Source organism: Drosophila eugracilis, unplaced genomic scaffold (assembly GCF_018153835.1).
Source record: "Drosophila eugracilis isolate 14026-0451.02 unplaced genomic scaffold, ASM1815383v1 contig_353, whole genome shotgun sequence".
NCBI classification, from domain to species: domain Eukaryota; kingdom Metazoa; phylum Arthropoda; class Insecta; order Diptera; family Drosophilidae; genus Drosophila; species Drosophila eugracilis.
The window spans coordinates 512875-531998 of NW_024573209.1; the positions used below are offsets into that span (position 1 = coordinate 512875).

At 40.6% G+C, this 19124-nt stretch overlaps 1 protein-coding gene across 1 annotated transcript; it reads right to left on the bottom strand.

The window, feature by feature from the left end:
• Positions 1 to 10643: 10643 nt before the first annotated feature.
• Positions 10644 to 11646, bottom strand: LOC108110590 (mitochondrial 2-oxodicarboxylate carrier). Its single transcript, XM_017219687.2, has one exon. The coding sequence runs from the start codon at positions 11590 to 11592 to the stop codon at positions 10708 to 10710; it is 885 nt and encodes a 294-aa protein (XP_017075176.1). The 5' UTR covers positions 11593 to 11646; the 3' UTR covers positions 10644 to 10707.
• Between the last annotated feature and the right edge of the window lie 7478 nt (positions 11647 to 19124).

The following is a 19124-nucleotide window of genomic DNA, read 5'->3' on the forward strand; positions in this document are numbered from 1 at the left end:
CCATCTTCTCTTCTCATGAAAAATCTGTTTGCTGCATTAGCCATCAGGGGAACTCTAAAAATTTCAGTCTGTCACTTAAGTTGGCAAACTATCCCAGGGAAAGCCGCCGTGTGTTGGGCTAGAACTTGCCGAGAAACATGAATAAATCTTTAATAGTGTTGCCGGTTTGGCTAAAAGGCAGCCTCAGTTTTGCATGCCGAACATTATCCGGTGGGTCATGTCATGGTTGTTGTGGCTCCGTTTGTTTGGAACTGCAGTCAGGCATTTAATTGATTGATTGTTGCTCGTCTATGTCTGCATCGATTTGGCCGTGTTCACACCGCCCACCCCCCCTAAACTCGTCCATTCTCCTAAAATCCCGTTACAGCTCCACGTTTCGGATGTTTCATAACCCACAAACAGGCTGCGTGGAGAGGGAGGCATGGTCTATATACCGCCCATCATATCCTGCACCGTTATCAAATCGACTTCCTGGCCATATATGAATGTGCTAGCGCCACGTTGTTCCAGCTGCCAATTAGTGTTGGTGCGTCATCTGTGTGTTAGTGTGTGTGCGGGTGTGTGTGTGTGTGTGTTCACGTCATCAATTAATTTTTGTATTGTTGTAACTTTGTTTTTTGGGTGGGTTTTTTGCTGCACTCCACCCACCTCCCTGTTGACTGATTGCTTTCCTTTCGATTCAATTGTTTCATCTGTGTGCGTGGCGATGGATGTGTTCGCTAAACAAAGTTATGGTTATGACTTTGACATCTGGAGATGAGCTATATGAAGTTTTTTGCATAAAAGTAAGAGAGCTTGTACGTTGAATTTGGTTGAAAGTTCAAAGGTTTGCCGGGTTAATCATCTTTAAACTAAAAACTAATACTAAAATAAACATTTATGTTGTGGAAGCTAACAGGTTTGCGGGTCAAAAATGCTTGAAAATGTTTGTAAGTCCTTTAAGCATTACAAATTATCACGTTTGCTTCAAAGATATTCAAGAAGCAGATTCACTTGCTAACTACATCTCTTAAAAAAACATTTACAAAACTTCAAATTATTTAGACAAAAATCAAAGCACCCTTCCTATACAACATTTTCCTAGCATCCTCTCAAAGTCCCAAGACCAAGGACCACCCCCGATTTTCCAAACTTGTGCGGAACTCGGAGAAACTAAATTAAGTTTAACTACAACTACAATATGTACATTTGATTTATGCATTGAGAGACCATAGACCTCCTCCTCTTCCTACTTCTCCTCCTGAAGCACCAGAAAATTTCCTCCTGCGAAAACGTAGACGGGAACCCTCTGATAACTAAGCCAAACCTATTCAACTTTCACGTTCGCATTGTTTGCACGAGCACGAAAAGTTATTAAGATGCATAGACGTGATTTTGCATGTTTTAAAAAAGAATACATAATGCCACAGATTCTGTGGAGGAGGGTGGAATAAGAGACCTAAGATCTTGACTTGCACTTTAAGTACTTTTAATTTACTAAACAAATTTCCATTATTCGCGACGACCGAAAATGTTGCATTCAAGAGGCCAAAAAAGAGAGGCATAAAACTTTGGGCCACAGACCACCAAACACGCCCACACGAAGGCAGGCTCATTGACATGCCTGAGACAAGAATTGAATTAAAAGTTTCAGCTTTTCCGCGGAAATAGAATAACGAGAATTTTCATTGTTTGGCTGCTGGAAAGCAAGGAAAAAAGTTTGGCGCATTTAAATTGATTTGTAATTCGCGGTTAATTTCGTTTTTTTTTTACATTCAGCTCCTTCTTTGGTCACTTTTATTCAATTTTACATTGTTAGTTTTTGCCTCTTTTTTTATGGGATTTTATTATTATTTTAATTTGACACGGAATGCCTGACAGTTATTTCAATTTTCCCTTTGTATCTATATACAAAGTCATATACCCCGAACGAATGTTGCAAATTAAATATGTATTAAAATTTTATATTGTCGCAAAATGGCTGCGGTATGCAGCTTGATGCTTTGTGAATTTCGGAATGCAAATCAAAGAAAGGCAATTTGAATAATGATGCTGAAATCAGAATTAAATAGGAAATATGACATGCTCATATTAAAGGCCAAATATGGTGCATAAATTTTGAATTGCCTTTTGCCATAAACATTCAGTTTTCATTGAATAAATAAACATATTTGAATTAATCACATTTCCTTTTAATTTTTCTATGCAAATGTTTAAGATTGAAATTCAAATTGATTTCTATTTGCATAAATATTTTAGCTTAAGTGAATTGTTTTAAAATTGCGTTGTTAAAACTGACAAAAATTTATAAATAAATAATAATATTCCAAGAAATAAATTGCATTTCTGTTTAAGCTGATACCATTTTGGAAATATTTCATGAGATTTACCAACATCCATCCCCAGTGCCCATTTAAAGAGAAAGTGTTGCCAAAACTCAGCACTAGGCTAAACGCAGTGCTAGCCCATAAATCTAAAAATTAATATGTAACAAATAAATCAGAGGCAAATACAAATAAACAACATTTATACATTTGCTTTTTGTTTTTAGAATTTTCTATATAACTATGCACATACACACATTCGCAGGGAATTCATAATTTACGAGTTGCAGCTAAAGTGTAAACACCAAGAAATTCTAAATGAAAAGTGAAAATCCCCCAGCAAAAGAAGGGGAAATCTGGTTTAATGCAGCTTCAAATTCCTTGGCCACAAACTCTGTAAAACAGTTTGAAAATTATTATTGTAATATTTGCCTAAAACGTTTATCACATTGTCACAAAATGCAGCATAACGAGCCGAGAAAGGGTCGGATTTGGGGTTTTTGTTGAGAGATTAGCAAATGTCTTTGGTCCTTCTGCTGCCAATGTAACTTTGGCTAAGCTCTGCTTTTGCTTTTGGGCTCAGTTTCGGTTTGGGACTTGTTTGTCAGTAATTAGAAAGATATTTGGCTTATTTGTTGGTGGTTTTGTGTCGACCCAACATCTTCATTATTATGGTAATAACGATGTGGAGATGGAGGCAAGTTCAAGCTAATGATTTTCTAATTTCGGGCATTGGGTTGAAGTGGCTGAGTGGCTTAAATTTGTGTGGCACAGTTAAAAGAAGTCATAACATGACTTAAGTTTAATAATTAGTTACATAAATGATTAGTTTTTAAAAAGGAGTTTGTTGTTTATTTTTAGAAATATTTAATTTATGAACTGCATTTTTATCAATTTTACTCATAGAGTTTTAGGGCATATTGCAGTCGTTGAAAATCATGAAACTGGTGGAAAATAGCATTTTCAATCCTATAAAGTATGGGCGAAAGCAATAGCCTGTAAACTCTTACTAATATAGTAAATAGTTTATTAATCAAAATTTTGAAAAACGGCGGCCAGAAGGTAACAAAATGGGCTAGGAAAGGCTGAAAGTTATATTGAAGTTGATTCTCTCTGTAAAGGTATCTCATAGTCGATTGTTTCTCATATAACTTTGTTCTTTAACCATAATTCTGTAATCCCACCTACTGCATTAAATGCAAAACCATTTCTCAACCAACTCAAGTCCCTTCCCGTTGCACAACTTGCAGAATTTATGCATGACATCAGCATGACTTAATCCCTGCGAGGCGCCAACGTGAGCTGTCAGTTGCTGTAGAGAAAGTGCGAGAGATTTTCCGGGGACAGGGAATTTGGGTGTGTCGTGTTTGTTATTAGGCAACAATCGCTGAAGCAAAACAAGCTGAAACTGCAGTCCTCCTTCGTCTGCTTATATTATTATTAACACCAAAATCTGAAACGATAAACAAAAACAGAAGGACAGAACTGCCTTTAATTCAAACGAGTAAATCGTTGCATTTCAATTAGCCTGAATCCCTGAATTCTGGCCCTTCAAAATCTCCACTCAAGCTGAAAATCAATCATTATTTGCAACGGCAAAAGTGACACTTAATAAAGTTATTGTTCTTTTTTTCTTCTGCCGGATTTAAGCATATTAAAAGTGAAATGCAGGAAAAATTAAAATATTAAGATAGACTGAGAGGGAGAGAGTGAGAGAGCGGAAAACTCGTTTTATTGGAGGCGACAATGAAAAATCGCTGCCGCATATGTTGGACAAAAACCTGACATTATTGACTGTTAATATCCTGGAAAACAACGGCAGGGGGATTACGTTAAAGGGGACATTTCGTTGCCCTTTCGCTGTGTAACTTGTAATATGGAATTTCTTATAATATTTTCTTTTTTAGTACAAAAGTGCACTGGAATATTATTGTTCTTATGGTAACTAATGCTATGCATGATACTCAGGGCTACCTAATTAGGTCTTCCATTTTTATTATTTGTTGGAAGGAATCATAACCTCTTCACTCTGCCATGATACCCCGATCCATAGGGCATATATAAATCGATCTGGGTGCAACATTTCAATAACTGAAACGCCAATTAAAATTGTACAATGGCTTCTTGGTCAGGCAGTGACTCCAAACAAAAAAACCAAAAAAAAAAGGAATACGGGGGAGAAGGGAAAAATAACACTGGACGAATGTCAGTTAAACGAACAAACAGCAAAAAACAAACACAAGCAGACATCTGCATTGGCCATGGTTGACAGACAGAAACACACACACACGCACCCACCATGCTCACCCACGTGCATATATATATCTATATGAATATGAGAGGGCAGCAAGCCAGGAAGTACTCACACACACACACACACACGTACGGGGTCTCATATCCTCCAACCTGGCATATATCCTGTACCGCGCCGTTACGCGCCTGGTAATTGGTATTGTTTGCCTGAACGCGTGTCCACTCTTTGGGAATGGCCAGGGTTGCCACCAACACCAACACCAACACCCATGCCCACAGCCGTCATTCCATCATTGCGCCACCGAAAATGCAAAATGGAAACCAGTGAAATGCAAGCCAACACCAGAGCCAAAAAAAAAAAAAAAAGGGAAATGGAAAAGCGAGGCTGATGGGCAGCCGGAGAATGCATAAACAAGCAACTAGCGACTATTAATTTTCAATTATAAAGATGCGTCGAGGTAAATCCTTTCGCATGAGAGGTACAGTTGTTTCGGGAAAGGGAGGAGCAGGAGCAGGAAAGTCAACAGCAAGCCGGAAGTCCGGGTCAGTGGCCTGTCACTTTCACTTTCGCTGACAGCTGTCACAATATTTGTCAGAAAACGTTGACAGAACATTGCCACGATATGGGTCAGCAATATGGACAGCATGAAATGCAAAAAAAAGTAAATGACTGAAATATGAAATCGGGTTCGGCAAGGCTTTTAAGTTGCAGCGAAAAATATATAAAAATTATTCCCTTAATTATAATGAATGGAACGGCTGCAGCGAAAGATGAGTGTGTTTGTGGTGTTGCCATTAATTATTTTGGCCTGAACTTTCCACATATTCAATTACCAATGGCCACACGTCATGGCCTTAACAGTGGGCCGCTCTGTTACCACCCTCTTTAGCAGCACAAGTTCGATCGAACTTTTTTCGGCTGCAACTTGTTGGCAGCTGAACACGAACTTCTTAAGCCATCTTAACACTCTTTCAGTTCCTCGGCAACTGCTGTTGGAACTGCTAGGATTCCGCAAGGACTACGCTACTTTTCCCTCTTGAGATATCATAACAAATTACGTGGTCTACAGGGCGTATGTGTAATGTGAAGCTTGTTTTTTTGTGTGCCTCATTTTCTTTGCCAAATTAAATTGTGGAATTCTTTTTCATTGCATATGCACCACCAGACAGACACACTTACACACACACCCTCACGCATATCCTTATTAAGCTTCCCTTTCCACACACTTTCACATTTTATTTCATTAGCGCGTAAAATTCCTTTTAATTAATATATATAAAATTGTTGCTGCTGCTGTTGGTCAGCAGTTGCTTCGTCTACTTGCGGTTCAATTTGTGGAACACATACCCAGACATGACTTCCCTTATTTCCTTCCCCCCCCTGTAGGGCTCCCCGCATTTTATTTCATTTTTGCTTGAGCATAAAATGTTGAAAGCAGCCGCTGCACGTGCGCAGCATGTTTAATTATCTCCGAATGTGAATGGGCGGATATAGGGATGTGGATGTGTGGCTGAGTGGGGCGACGGCGTCATGTGGTTGCGGCTCATGTGGTCAGTGTTTCAAGTCCAAGCTTAATGACCCGGCTCGGATCTGGGTCTGTTTAGTTGCCATTAAATTACACATCAGCTTCGAAATAGTGCAGAAATTCGTCAAAAACAGAATTAAAACTCGAAACGTGCAATTTGATTAGGGTCAATTTTAAAGGACATTGCTTTTAAATTAAAACTTTTCATTTGCAAACTTCAAATTGTCCCTTGTCCCTTAGGTCTTTAGGTTTAACACTATGTTCTGATGCTGAGTAGAGGAGGAGTTCCATTTCGTAGTTCTCACTTTGCTGCATAATTTGCAAAACAAATTGAAAAACACTTGCCATGCATTGCTTATACTGCTGTATATTGTTCTCCCAACACAGGAAAAATTAGCATATGGGGGATGGGGAAATTTTGACTAACTTAACTAGGACTGGATAGGGTCTTCTTGGCTCTTGTTTTCCAGAGATTGTTTTTTCATGGCTTAAAGTTGTTCATAGAGAGCTTAAGTTTAGTTTTATTGGTTGGGTAGTTTGAGGCTTCAAACGGGCTTGTAGACTAAACTCACCTTTACATTTGAACTATGATTAAAATTAAAGTAATTTTTGTATTTGTGGCAACTTATCCTTATCGTTGAACTTACAAAATTATTAGTTTAGTTATAGTACTATCAAGGTACAGTCTGCTTGTTAAGATATTAGTTACTTTTAGTTTCTAGCTTAACCTCACTTATCTTATCCTAACTTTGCTTTCACTTAATCTTAAATTGTAACTTTTCCAAAAAGCTTTAAAATCTAAGAATTGGTATGCAAGTCTGACGTTCTAGCGTCTAAAGAGTCGTTTCTTCGTGCGTTGTTTTTCCGCTCTGGTTTTTTTTTTATATTTTGACCAACAATATTAATATGAATGACTGTCATGCCTTGGTGTTGGTGGTCCTGCTTGTGTGTGCGTATAATTATGTGGATGTGTGTGTGCAACGGAACGTTAAATGTGCACGTGACAAGCGTGTAATGAGGAAGTCTTCAGTCTTCGCCCGTCTAGGAAGCTAGCCAGCCAATATATTGTCGGGATGTGTTATATATATATATATATATGCGACTATAAGGCAATGTCGTGCCATGTTACGCATATATCCGACTCTACATATATTTCAATCATTTTAAGTGTGTTTGTGTTACAACGTCAGCAGGACAGCGATGCCACCACAGGATGGCCCGTATTTTCTCCAGCGCTCTCCATCAGAGTTCCGAGTTCTTCTGGAATCCAGAGGTTGTAGTGTCCCTGTATCGTTGTCGTCTGAAAATTGGACAATGATTTATGAGGCGTTAAGTCAAACTTCATATTAATTTCATTTCATTTTCAACCAGCCCAGCCCAGCCCTGCCTTCGGTTGCTTTAAAGTTGGGAAATGGGTGCACATGAGACACGTAAAATGCGAGAATAAAAGCCAGTCAAGAAGGATAAAATCCGTCTGAACAGTCGATAGCTAGGCGAAATACGGTAACCGGGAAACGTGTTATGAATTTATGGAATGTGATAGTTCAGGAAAACAACGAATTGGGAATGTTCTTTAAGAAATAGGAGTATAGTAGTTAGTAGTAGTTAGTATCTAAAAATGAATTAATTTTTAAAACTTTAAAGTACCTGAAGACTAAGAAGCTAACATAAGGTTATCTAAGTTAACAATAACTTTACAAAATAACCAAAAAACCACAAGGACACATGCTAGTTAGTTAATAAAGCAAATAAATAAGATATTACATTCAATAAAGTTATGACATTACACTTGCAGCTTATTAACACATTACAAAAATGTAACTTTTCAGCCTGAAAACTTTAAATAAAACACCTGTCTGGCACATTTATGAACCTAACAAAAGGGTATTAACATGTAGTCATCCTCTGCTCTTCCAGATTAACACCTCCGAAGAACGCACACAAGACCCACGTTTAGACATTTGAAATTTCGTTGGGCGTGTTCGGAGTTCTGCTGGCCTTTTTCCCCCCCAAAAGCATAATCATATTTTCTACCAACAATTGTATAACATGTGTAATTTGAGCATTTCATTCATTCATTCATACATTTATTCGTTCGCACACAGACACAGGCTCAGACACACACACACACACGCACAGTTGAATTCCTGCTGTGTGTGAGCTGGGCTGTGAAAATAACTTGTGGCATGCTTTGAGGCGTTTGTGTGGGAAGCCAAAACTTTGAGCACTCCACCAACCCCTCACCCTCCTCTCAGAGCCCAGCAATTTGGCATTCTCTAGTGGTTTTTGCCTTTTCCCCGCCCACTGCCCACTGCCCACTGCCTGTCTCTGGTTATTGGCCAGTGAAGCGTTAACCATGGTCAATAAAAAATTTATTTAGACAACCACAACGGCAACACAAATTTTTTGCTGTTTCCCGATAAAAAAAAAAAAATATTATCCTCAGTTGGAAAATTTTTTGGCAGGCAACACACAATTCAGCAACAGAAAAACGAAAAAGAAAAATACTTGTAAATTTTTTGCCTTCTCTACGGGCTTTGATGGTGTTGAGTGTTGGCATTTGATTTATTTTGGGGCGTTTAAATATTTCAAATAATTCATATTTTATTGACTAGACATGACCAACAGAGTTGTGGCCGAAAGTGAGGATGGAAACACACACACACACAGACAGCCAAAGCAATTAAATTGCATTGTGCACTTCTCTCTCTCTGTTAATTCAATTTGTTTTTCGAAATTTTTGAAAAGCAAAATTTGTTTAGCAATTGATTGAGCAGCAAGTGAGTGAAATAGTTTATGTTATGTTTCGTTGGCGTTTATTTTTAATGGGTTCATTAGGGATATAATCAAATTAGTTAGTTCTTTCATAAATAGTCAAGCTATAAATTTCCAAAAAACATATATTTATTAACTCCAATTTAATGAAGCACTTTCGAGAACTATCATTTAAATTTTCAGCCATTAGCCTGTTCTCAGATCTGGTTACAATAAATTTAAACCGCTCGACAAATTGCCAAACAAGAAACAAGAAACACTTCCAGCTGGCAAACAATTAAACAAACTGAGAAACAAACAACAGCAAACAGCAGAGCAGGGCAGAGGAGAAAACAATAAATGCGTTTCGGGTTGCATTTTGTGGCCAACGAAAATGTCTCCAGGGTCAATTTCAAATGCATTTACATAGGCCAACAAACAACGATACCAACACATATACATATGGACAACAGAGGGAAACCAAACACACAGATACTCGGAACATAGATTAGTGTAATTACTATACCATGGAAAATGACGTCGACATGAACATGATGGCAAACGGCTCAAGGGCATTTCCACTCCATTGGGGACGAAAACGATTGGGTTTGAGGATTGTGGGCGGAATTAGGTTTTCGACTGCATAGCCGTCTATTGGAAATTCTGCTTTTGATTTCATTTCATTACGCATTTGCAATTTCAACTATGAATAATTGAAAATGTGCATTGCATACTTTAAGGCCCAAATTGCCATTACAATTGAACATTTGAGTGTGTGTGTTGGAGAGTTGCAAGCGCAGTTACGGTTGATGTTTTTGGCTAATTCAGCCGAAATATGCTTATTACGCATTAAAACTAATTAAGCATGAAACTGTATTTGATGACCCCCTCCCCCCCACACACACACACACTCACTCATTTTGGCAGAGGAAAAGTCCTGTTTGGGTTCAAAATTTGATTGATGGCAACAAATGTTGATTTGCAGCCGCTCCAAATTTGCTACAGCATTCAACTTTGATTTATAGGAATTAAGCGGCTTAATTGGGTCTTGATTTTAGATATGATAATGCCTAGATCCTAATGCTCCTTCTCTTCCACTTTTGCTCACCTTAATGGCCCTTAATTGCTGCCATGCCGTTCGTCCTGCAGGACCCTTCAATTACCACGCAATTAGGTGCGAGTGTCAAGTGGAATGAAACCAACGAAAAAAAAGGAGTCAGAAGAGAGAGAGAGAGAGAGAAAAACTGTGGGAAATTAGGAGGAAAACCAAGTCAGTAGCTCACTTAGACGCGTCCGAGCAAGCACTTCCAACACTCGGCATAAATTAATTATAATTCCCCCTGTAAGTGCTCCGTGTAATTGTAATTGTTGTTATGGCTGGCTTATAATTGTCGGTCTTGTTGATGCCGTTTCAGTTGCTGTTTTCGGTGTTTCTGCTCTGTTGTTGTCGTGCTAAACAATTAAGTGTAAATTGTAAAACATGCGGAGCTGCGGTCTGCGGTCATGTCTCTCTCTCTCTGTCTCTGTCTGTGTGTGGGTGTGAAAATGGTGGTGAAACCACGAAACGGAAACGGAAGTTCAAGCTGTAACAGAACCAGAAACACTAACCAAACTATTGAAGAGACTTTCCCCCAAGACTGGAAGATAAATTTATATTGTTTGGGTGGCCATTATTAGCAGGAATGTAAACAGATTTTGCCATGATGGTTATCCCTTATTTGAGCAATTAGTCCTGGGAAAATGAGCTCAGCATTGAGTTGTTAACCTAAAACGGATGATTTTGATGTTTAATAAATGGCTGTTTATATTTAATTTAAGAATATTTTATATATATCTACTTTATATTCAGCTTTGTAAATTATTAAAAAAATTCAAAAGTTTTGGCGTTTAAAAAACTCATAGAAATACTCGTAGGACACCAGCAGCAGAGCTCCGCCTGGACCGACCCTCAGTAAATTCGCTCCCAGACCTTTGAAACAGGCTCTGAAGCCTTCCTCTCTGAAGGTCGTTTTTATGGTCGTTATGGTCCATCGGTACTTCACCTCGCCCTTCACCGGTTGGGGACCTTGAATCCTGCACTTGGCCATATCCATAGTGGCGCTCATGACACAAGCCAAGCAACTGGCCGACCAAGCTATTGCGATCTTTCGAAAGAGCTCCGAGGTGCTATCCTGTGAGTTAGGAACCCAATCCTTAAGAGCATTGTACGAGCCAAAGAAACCGAAATGAAAGATTGCATTTCGTGCCACGAGCGCCGTAATCCCGCGATATAATCCCTCGATGCCATAGCCATCGTGCTTGATGATGTCCTTGACCACCGACAATGTTGCTAGACTTTTCTCACGATTAGCCTGCTGAGTGATCTTCACCACCTCGAAGGGATTGAGCAGAAATGACTCTAACGATGCAGCCAATGAACCTGCCATGGCATGAGTCAGTGGAGTCGGATGAGAAGCTCCGAAATGGAAATACGGCTTCAGCAGCTCGTAAACCAGAAACTTGGCGCCCCTCTTCGGGGTTTCCACGCAAATCGGTGGCACTATGCCCTTCCAAAAGGAGGCCAAACCCTCATTGCGATATATATTGACCAGAGCCTCGCCAGTACATTTGTAGATGACCTCGCCATGAATAGGACGTGAGCCCTGCATCTGCATCCGTGACTTTACGACATCGAGGGGATGGAAGCAGGCTATTTCCAGAAAGCCAGATAATGCGCCAGCTAAGAATTGGTAATGCGCCTCGGAATGGCTCGGCATTCGGGCGTCGATAACAAATTTTGAATTTTGTCTGAACGCATTTTTAATTTCATTTCAAAAACCCATATATGTTGAATGGATAGGACCAGAGAAGTTGATAGAAACAAACTTAAAAGCCTTATTTGGCCAGTAAAGGGACAGCAGCTGTAAGGCTATCTTAAAGGACATTATTATTTTTGCCTCAGCTTACATGCCCCTTGCCTCTGCAGTTTCAGCCAACCTCTAATGTATCTCCGAGTGCCATGTTAATGAATGTCAAGTGCACTGCCTGTAGGAACCCCCCTCATCAAAATGTCCGTTGTACTGGTGGACTCTCCTGGGCGATCTCATAACAACAATTATGCTAATGTGGCCCAATCCGGGACGTCAATCCAACATAATTGCTAACAAATTAGTCATGGTCGCACAGGCCAGTGCCAGCCCTTTTGTGAGCCTCATCCACCTACACATCCCAGCTCTTTTGGCCCAGTTATGTTGGAAATGTGTGTGTGGTGGCTGGCTGGCTCTTTGGCTGGTTTGGTTGGCCCACAGAGTGGTGTGGAGTTCATTCAGCAAAGTTTAACACGCGAACAGTGAGTGAAGGACCGACATTGTCTGTGGCTAGGTGTGTATCCTGGCAATTTGCTTGTCACGCTGCACAATTGCAGACCAGCTACGTCCTGGCCGCAACCAACTGTAGAGCTTCCTATTCTCTTCTCGGCCTGATGAGGCAAATGAGTCTCGTTGCCATCCATGTCCTTCAGCTGCTCCTTGACTTCCTTCTGCCTTGTTGGCCTGAAGTACCTTTTGGCGTCGGGTTACCCAGGTCGTTGTTCATAAGTCAGCTCATTGCCGCCGGCTGTTCCTTAGTCCTTTGGTGTTTTGGTATCGTAACAACCTGAACCTGAGGTAGCCACTCTCCTGATGGAGAGCGTTAAATTTATATTAGAATATTACGGCAATGAGCAGGGCTCTTAAGGGCGGTGAAGTGGCGTCAATTTGTGGCTTAAGCTGGCCGCATTTGGAGTTGGCCTAGTGACTGATGACTCGGCTATTAAGTTGATAAGCTCACCGGGTTCTGCATAAGTTTGATAAATGGTAGTTCAATGAGGAAAAAGAAGGTCTAGATGGGGGTTTCTAGTCTGTAGGGGGAGAAAACAATATGTACACTCCTTGAAATAGCTGGTGGGAAAGTGACATCATGCATAGTTTATATGACATTGTGACCTCAAGAAGATGAAATCTCGAAGCAAAGTCAAAGCCATTTCAAGTTTGGAAGATGATTAAATAAGAGAGCTTAAGCCCTTTGTAATGAACAATCCTAGGTTTCCTTCCCTTAATCAGTATGAGATTCCTTATCATTATTGTTCTCCAAACCTTTTAATTAGTTTGAACCCTTTTCTAGTGCAAGCTTTCACGACCATTCCCATCTCGCAAAAAACCAACCCACAATTGAGTTTACACATCAACACTTTAGTTATTTGCTGGACATTTTTTTACATCAACAGAATAAACAGAAACCCACAGAATCTCCCCCAGCTTTTGCTGTCTACTTTTCCATCTCAGCAAAAAAAGGATAGAAAAACCCGCCCAGAGGTTCTTACCCACTGTCAGCAGCACATCAGACTGCTCCTTGTCATTTTAAAGCCATTTGATGTATGACAAATCAAATTTGACAAACTGCCAACAGTTGTTTTGCATCTTTGCAACATTTTTCACAGCAGCAGCAGCAGCAGCCACCCTTACTTGGGGACACATGTGAAATCAACTCCGTACTTAATACAGTATAATGGCATAGGGAACACCCCTAAGAGCTTCGTATAGAACTTTGCATGGTGGGTGACTGACAGAAGAGAGGAAAAAATTTACATACTCATGTTTCGCAATACGCCGTGTGACATGCAAAAATGTAACTCCGGACTTGAAGAAGAAAAGGGGATTCGAATGGGTTTTGGATCCGGGTTTTGGGATTAGGGTTTGGCTTCAACATGCATGCACATTTTAATGCTCTTTGATTAAAGACAATGATGTCGAAGTTTTGGAAACTCATTTGGGCTTGAGGAATTCGGGAACTCACGTCCGGACTGCGACTTCGACTCCGACCCGAAAAACTAAACGAAAATTGCGGCAAACTTCTCTCACACTCACCGGGGAAATAAAGAAGCGTTTCCCTAGCCCGGTTTAATTTTAGGGCTTATTCGAGTATGCACTCCATTTCATATATATATTTTGAATAAAAAGTCAAGCCAAGTGTGCACTTTGTCTGACAGTCAAATCGTAGATGGATACCGGGTGGCGGGAAAACAGAGCCGGCGAAGTCAGAGAAGCCTGGAGAAAAGAGAACGTGAGCTCAATCAAGCGCCTCTAAGAGTCCGACAAGGGAAATTTACAAGTCACACACGACCGTACAAAATATAGTTCTTTCGAGAAAAAAGGCAAAAGGCGGAGGTATGCGGTCGTTCTCGTTCTCCTTCTCATCATTTTTCCTTTTTGGCCAACGGGGAATGCATTTTTTGCGAATCAGAATCGGAATCGGAATGGAAATGGCGGTGGAAAACGGGTAAGGATCTGCAGTCGCAGTCGTGTCTCAACTGCATTTCGCATAAAAAATTAAAAGTCGCAGCGTAAGAAATAAGAAATATGCAATCTGCTCGTCTTGTGCATGATTTCTTATTGTTTGTCAAGGAAAATGCAGTGGGAGGAAATGAGATTTTTAATGCTGAAGAAGGGATTTCTTAATTAATAAATATTTGAAAAGATTATCAATATATTTATACACAAACTTATGAGAAACTTCCAGTTAAAAAAAGAATAATTTTCATAAGTAAATTTCAATCTAATACATACGCAACTGTTTTCAAGAATTATATTGGTAAATAAAATGGAAAATGTAAATGAAAAGTAAAAGTTAATGATCGATCACAAAAATCTCCCAAAAATGCTTCTCAATGATTAGTTTAAGAATCTTCCAGTAAAATTCTCTTAGAAAATCTTTAATAAATAACATTTACTCTCACTGTAATCCCCTGGAAGTCCTCCGACATATGATGAACAGCAATAGTAGTTTAAGCGCCCTTAGCGCCACCCCTTTTAGATGTAGACCAACCGTTATCGATACGTCGCGCGCGCTCTTCCCGAAAAAAGTGGGCCCCAAGGACATGGTGTCAGTTTGGCAAGTTATTGCACTGCACATGGCCCATTCCCATTCATATTCGCCTGCCTATTCCCAACTCATTTCCATGACCATTTCCATTCCCAGTTCCACCTTTTTTTTTCCCCAGTTAGTTCCAGTTTTGCCCAGCGGCATCTTTGACTTCAGAAAACGCTTTTTTGATTGTTGTTCTGCGATGTTCGGCTGCCGTTTGACTTTATGCATGAATGACTTTGAGTGGAACTTGGCCACTTTATGTGGCTGGAAGGCATTGCACATTGCACGGATTGGAGACAGACTTCGCAGACTGTCCCCTGCTGTTCGGAAAACTATATACTACCTGAGCTTTGTACATTTTATATTACGACAAAGTTGTCCAGCGTCGGGGATTCCAGACGCATGTTTCAACTTTGGTCGTTGTCGTCGTCGTGTCGTCACGTTAATGCCAAGTTTGGCTACCTGAAATCGAGTTATCTGCGTCTGACTGTATGTGCATCTGGGCTGACGTGCTACAGTGAATACACTATAGATCAAGTCATTATCTTTAAGAAGGACAAATCAAACTGTAAGCTCGTTATTAACTTAAAGTTATAAAATACATATAACTATCTCTTGATAACTTACTTCCAGAAATAGTTAAGTTCTTCTAGTCCAAGTTTTACTGTATGATGAAGTTCCTAGAAAGTTAATAGAAGGGGAAACAGACCGTTCTGGCAAGTAAATTAGTAATCAATATGAGGAGATTGAAGGAGCTCTGGTCGGATCCTCTGAGGAAGGACTCCTCCCACTCTGGATGCATCGCTAATCCCATTAGCTGCACATGCTCTACCAGCACTTTACACCCGACACGCACTTGACGTGGCTTTAATAAGCTAACAGAGAAGAAGGACAGCAACCCAAAAAGAACCCACTCTGACTCTGCTGAGGCACTCGAGTTTAATCAAAAAACTTGCCGAGTCTCTGTTGATGGAATGCTACAGGAGCGTTCCACATCTAGGCGGAGCCATCTTTCACCATCTTGTGGCACACATAAAGCACTTTGTATGCATGTCGGGGTGCCCTTACCCCCGCCCGCCTTTCGTCCTGTGTGTTATGAATATAAATTTATTTCCCACGTCACAACACAAACACCGAACACTGGCAAAGAATCAAGTGGGCGGGAAGACGCCGGACTTAGACATTTCACACATCGCGCATAATAATAATAATAAACGATAACGAAATTTACTTCCTAGGAAGCCGCGAACACGAAGATAGAGCGGATACGGATGCGGATGCGGATGTGGTTGTGGGTGCCACACAAAGCGCATCCTTCCCATTTTTGGGGCAAGGACTCTTGTTATGAAATTTTATGCCATCCAACCTAGAGGAATAGGATTACAACGGAAACGCACTCCTCGGTCATGGGTTTTAATTTCGCTAATGCAAGGAAAGTCGAAGAGGGTCCTTCTTTTTTTGGGAGATTTTTTGAGGCAAAATTCATTTTTCAAGATTATACTGTGGTCTAAGTTTCAGAAAGCTTTCGTACCTATTAGTTTAAGCCATTTGGCTAAGAAAACCACAAGTTTCTATCTATAAAGTTTAACCCTCTTAATTTGCAATATAGATAGGCTTTAGCTTATTAAAGATACAAGGAAGGATACAAAGGAAGTTAACCTTAAAAAAGAAATATTTCTACTTGATTATAGATTATCTAATAGTTCAATCCACTTTACAGCACTCTCCCACTCAGCTTTAAGCCCCCTTAGCTGGCATTCAAAGTCAGAGGAAAAGTCAGGGGCCACATGTGCTGGCAATTTCTCTAATACTCGTGATATAAGTTTTCATTATGCGTCTGGAAGTTTAAGAAGCCGGCGTGTGATATGTGTGGGTCTTGTGTGTGTGTGTGTATGAATGGGCCTCATACGAAGGACCTTATGCTGGGGGTCCTGTAAGAGGAGCCACATTACGAGCGAGAGATGATGACGTTGACAGACCTACGCAGACACCAACCAAGATGGCTTAAAGATTCGCATTTTTGCCCCGATTTCTCGGGACTCGGTATGCGGAAGCGTCGACGAAATCGCAAAGAAACTCATCTAGAAAATTGTCAAAGTGACAGCTGTGCGAAAGTATTGTGACATGTGTTTAAATGAGCTGCATTTGGCGGTGGAAGAGGGCGCACAAGCTCAGGACACAGCTTAGATACTTGTAAATCCTTAAAGCCACTGCGGAGTCAACTTAATTTCATTTTGCATGAACTTTTTGAATGCCAAATGCAAACATTTGTGAAGCCTGACAGACGTTTAGCAAACAAACGAACAAACAACAGGCAGCATTGAGGACGAGTGGGGGTGTAGCAGAGGCGGTTGCATGGATGGACGAGAGGTCCTTAGTCCGGTGTCCTGCGGAGCTTGCATAATTTAAATGTTGCCTGCACAAAGTTAACTATTTTTGTGGCGTGCCAATGGATTTTCCGGACCCAGAGCTCCCCCACTTTTCCGTTGTGTTAGCGCCAATTTAAACAAGTTGGCAGGCCTAGTTGGCCAAACGAATTTTCAGCGCTTTCCCCACCACCACCCACCACCAACCCTGCTCTTCGCTTTTCTGGTTATATAGTCCATTCTGATCTCTTTCCCTGTGTTGTGCTTTTGTTGCAAAACTATCCGCCGCCAACTAAATTATCTGCATTGTTTGCATTTGTCCTTTGTTGCTACTGTTGTTGCCGCTGCTCTTGTTGTTGTTGTTGTTTCTGTTTCCGTTGTTGTTGCTGCTGCTGTTCTCGTCCTGGCCAGCTGAAGGTCCTTGGTCTGGGAAATTCATTTAGTGTGTGGCGGCATAAATTTCATGGCTAAAATATGTTCCCCGTTTGGCTTTTAGTCCATCCCCCCCGGTTTCTTTATGCACTTTTTCATGGCTCTTGGCTAACTAGTTTATTTAAATTTGTTCGTTTTTTGGCCAGAAAGTGGAGGCAATGAAATCAATTAGGCTGAAAGGGAGCTGGAATTTAGAATTTTCGGTCGGCGAACTGCAAGGCCGTTGACGGGAATGTGATTTTATGGTGGTTTTATGGTTTAGGAATGCTAAAATTGGGTAAAAAAGTAGACCGGACTACTACTAACTACTATATATAACTAACTACTATATATACTACTATAATATTGTTAATAAGCAGCTGTGGCTAATCAGCAAATATTAATAATCTTACATCTTTTCGTTTTGCTTTGGTTCCTGAAAAGATGAAAGACTTCAAAAGTCAATCCTTACTGGGCAAAATGAAAAACTTAAAACTTAAAGTTTAAAAGCCTAATAAGCAGTGCTTTTCCATAAATTACACATTGGGTCATCCGAAATTGTCTGACTTTCTGTTTTCTTAATCAATTATCTCTTGGCCAATTTCCCTTTGGCTGGAGCCAAAATATCCGGCAGGCCGCGAAGATAATCACCGCAAAGAGTCGCACATATGCCCAAAAGAATTCCCGCCATTTGTATTTCAGCCACGCCCGAACTTTTCCGTAGCCCCCTTAGCGATTTTCCTGGGGCGACGTTTAAGCGACAGCGGGGCGACACAAACAAGCAGAGAAACTGACAGTTAAATGACAGTCGGCGGGGGTGATCAAAGAGGTTGAGGGCTCGATAAGGAAGAAGGAGGGAAGGACGACCCTGCAAGCCCAGACAGACAGCAGGAGGCAGCATAAAAATGTGCAGCACCCACTGCAACAAGCTTTCAACTGAGAGATATATATAGGTATGAGGACTGACTTGCGTAGAGCGGAAAATCCACTTCTTTATTTCCTCCCCCCTTGAAAATCATTGTCTGTCTGCAGTTGCTTGTAAAATTGCATTTGTCGATTCGATTGATATGAAGCTGAATTAGTGGAAATGTGCCAGAGATTGCGGCTGAAGGCTTATATTGATTTTCCCTAGTGCCTAATTAAAGTGTTAAGCCCTTTCAGTCAGTCACGTACTTATCCTGGAAAAACTTTCACCCAACTATTTTAATTGCAATTGTGGTCCTCCATTGATTTGTCTTGAAACTTTCCTTGGCAACTCCTTACCCTCTCAACTCGACTGACTGACAAATTGTTTGGCTCCCTGCTTGTGGGCATTCATTTGCATAATTCTAACCCCCAAATGTCGCATCTCATCTCAGGTTTTTGCCCATTCTTTGGGCACAAAGCCAGTTCACGGCTTCACCTTGAACTCAACGGCAAACATATGAAAATAGGAAAGAAAGAGGCGGGCTATGGAGTTGGGTGAATTTCCACAGCCATTTATCAAACGATAAACCCTTTTGTCCTACTCAAACCTTAACCTTGTTTGGCTCCTCCAACCCTCTCCTTGTGCCGCTTATCTGACCGACTACACTTGACGTATACGTAATTTCTGGCCGCAAAATGATTAACGATTCAAGTGGAGACTC

What these genes read in the sequence shown, in the direction of transcription:
- LOC108110590 (XM_017219687.2), bottom strand. Translation starts at nt 11,592, where the DNA reads ATGCCGAGCCATTCCGAGGCGCATTACCAATTCTTAGCTGGCGCATTA.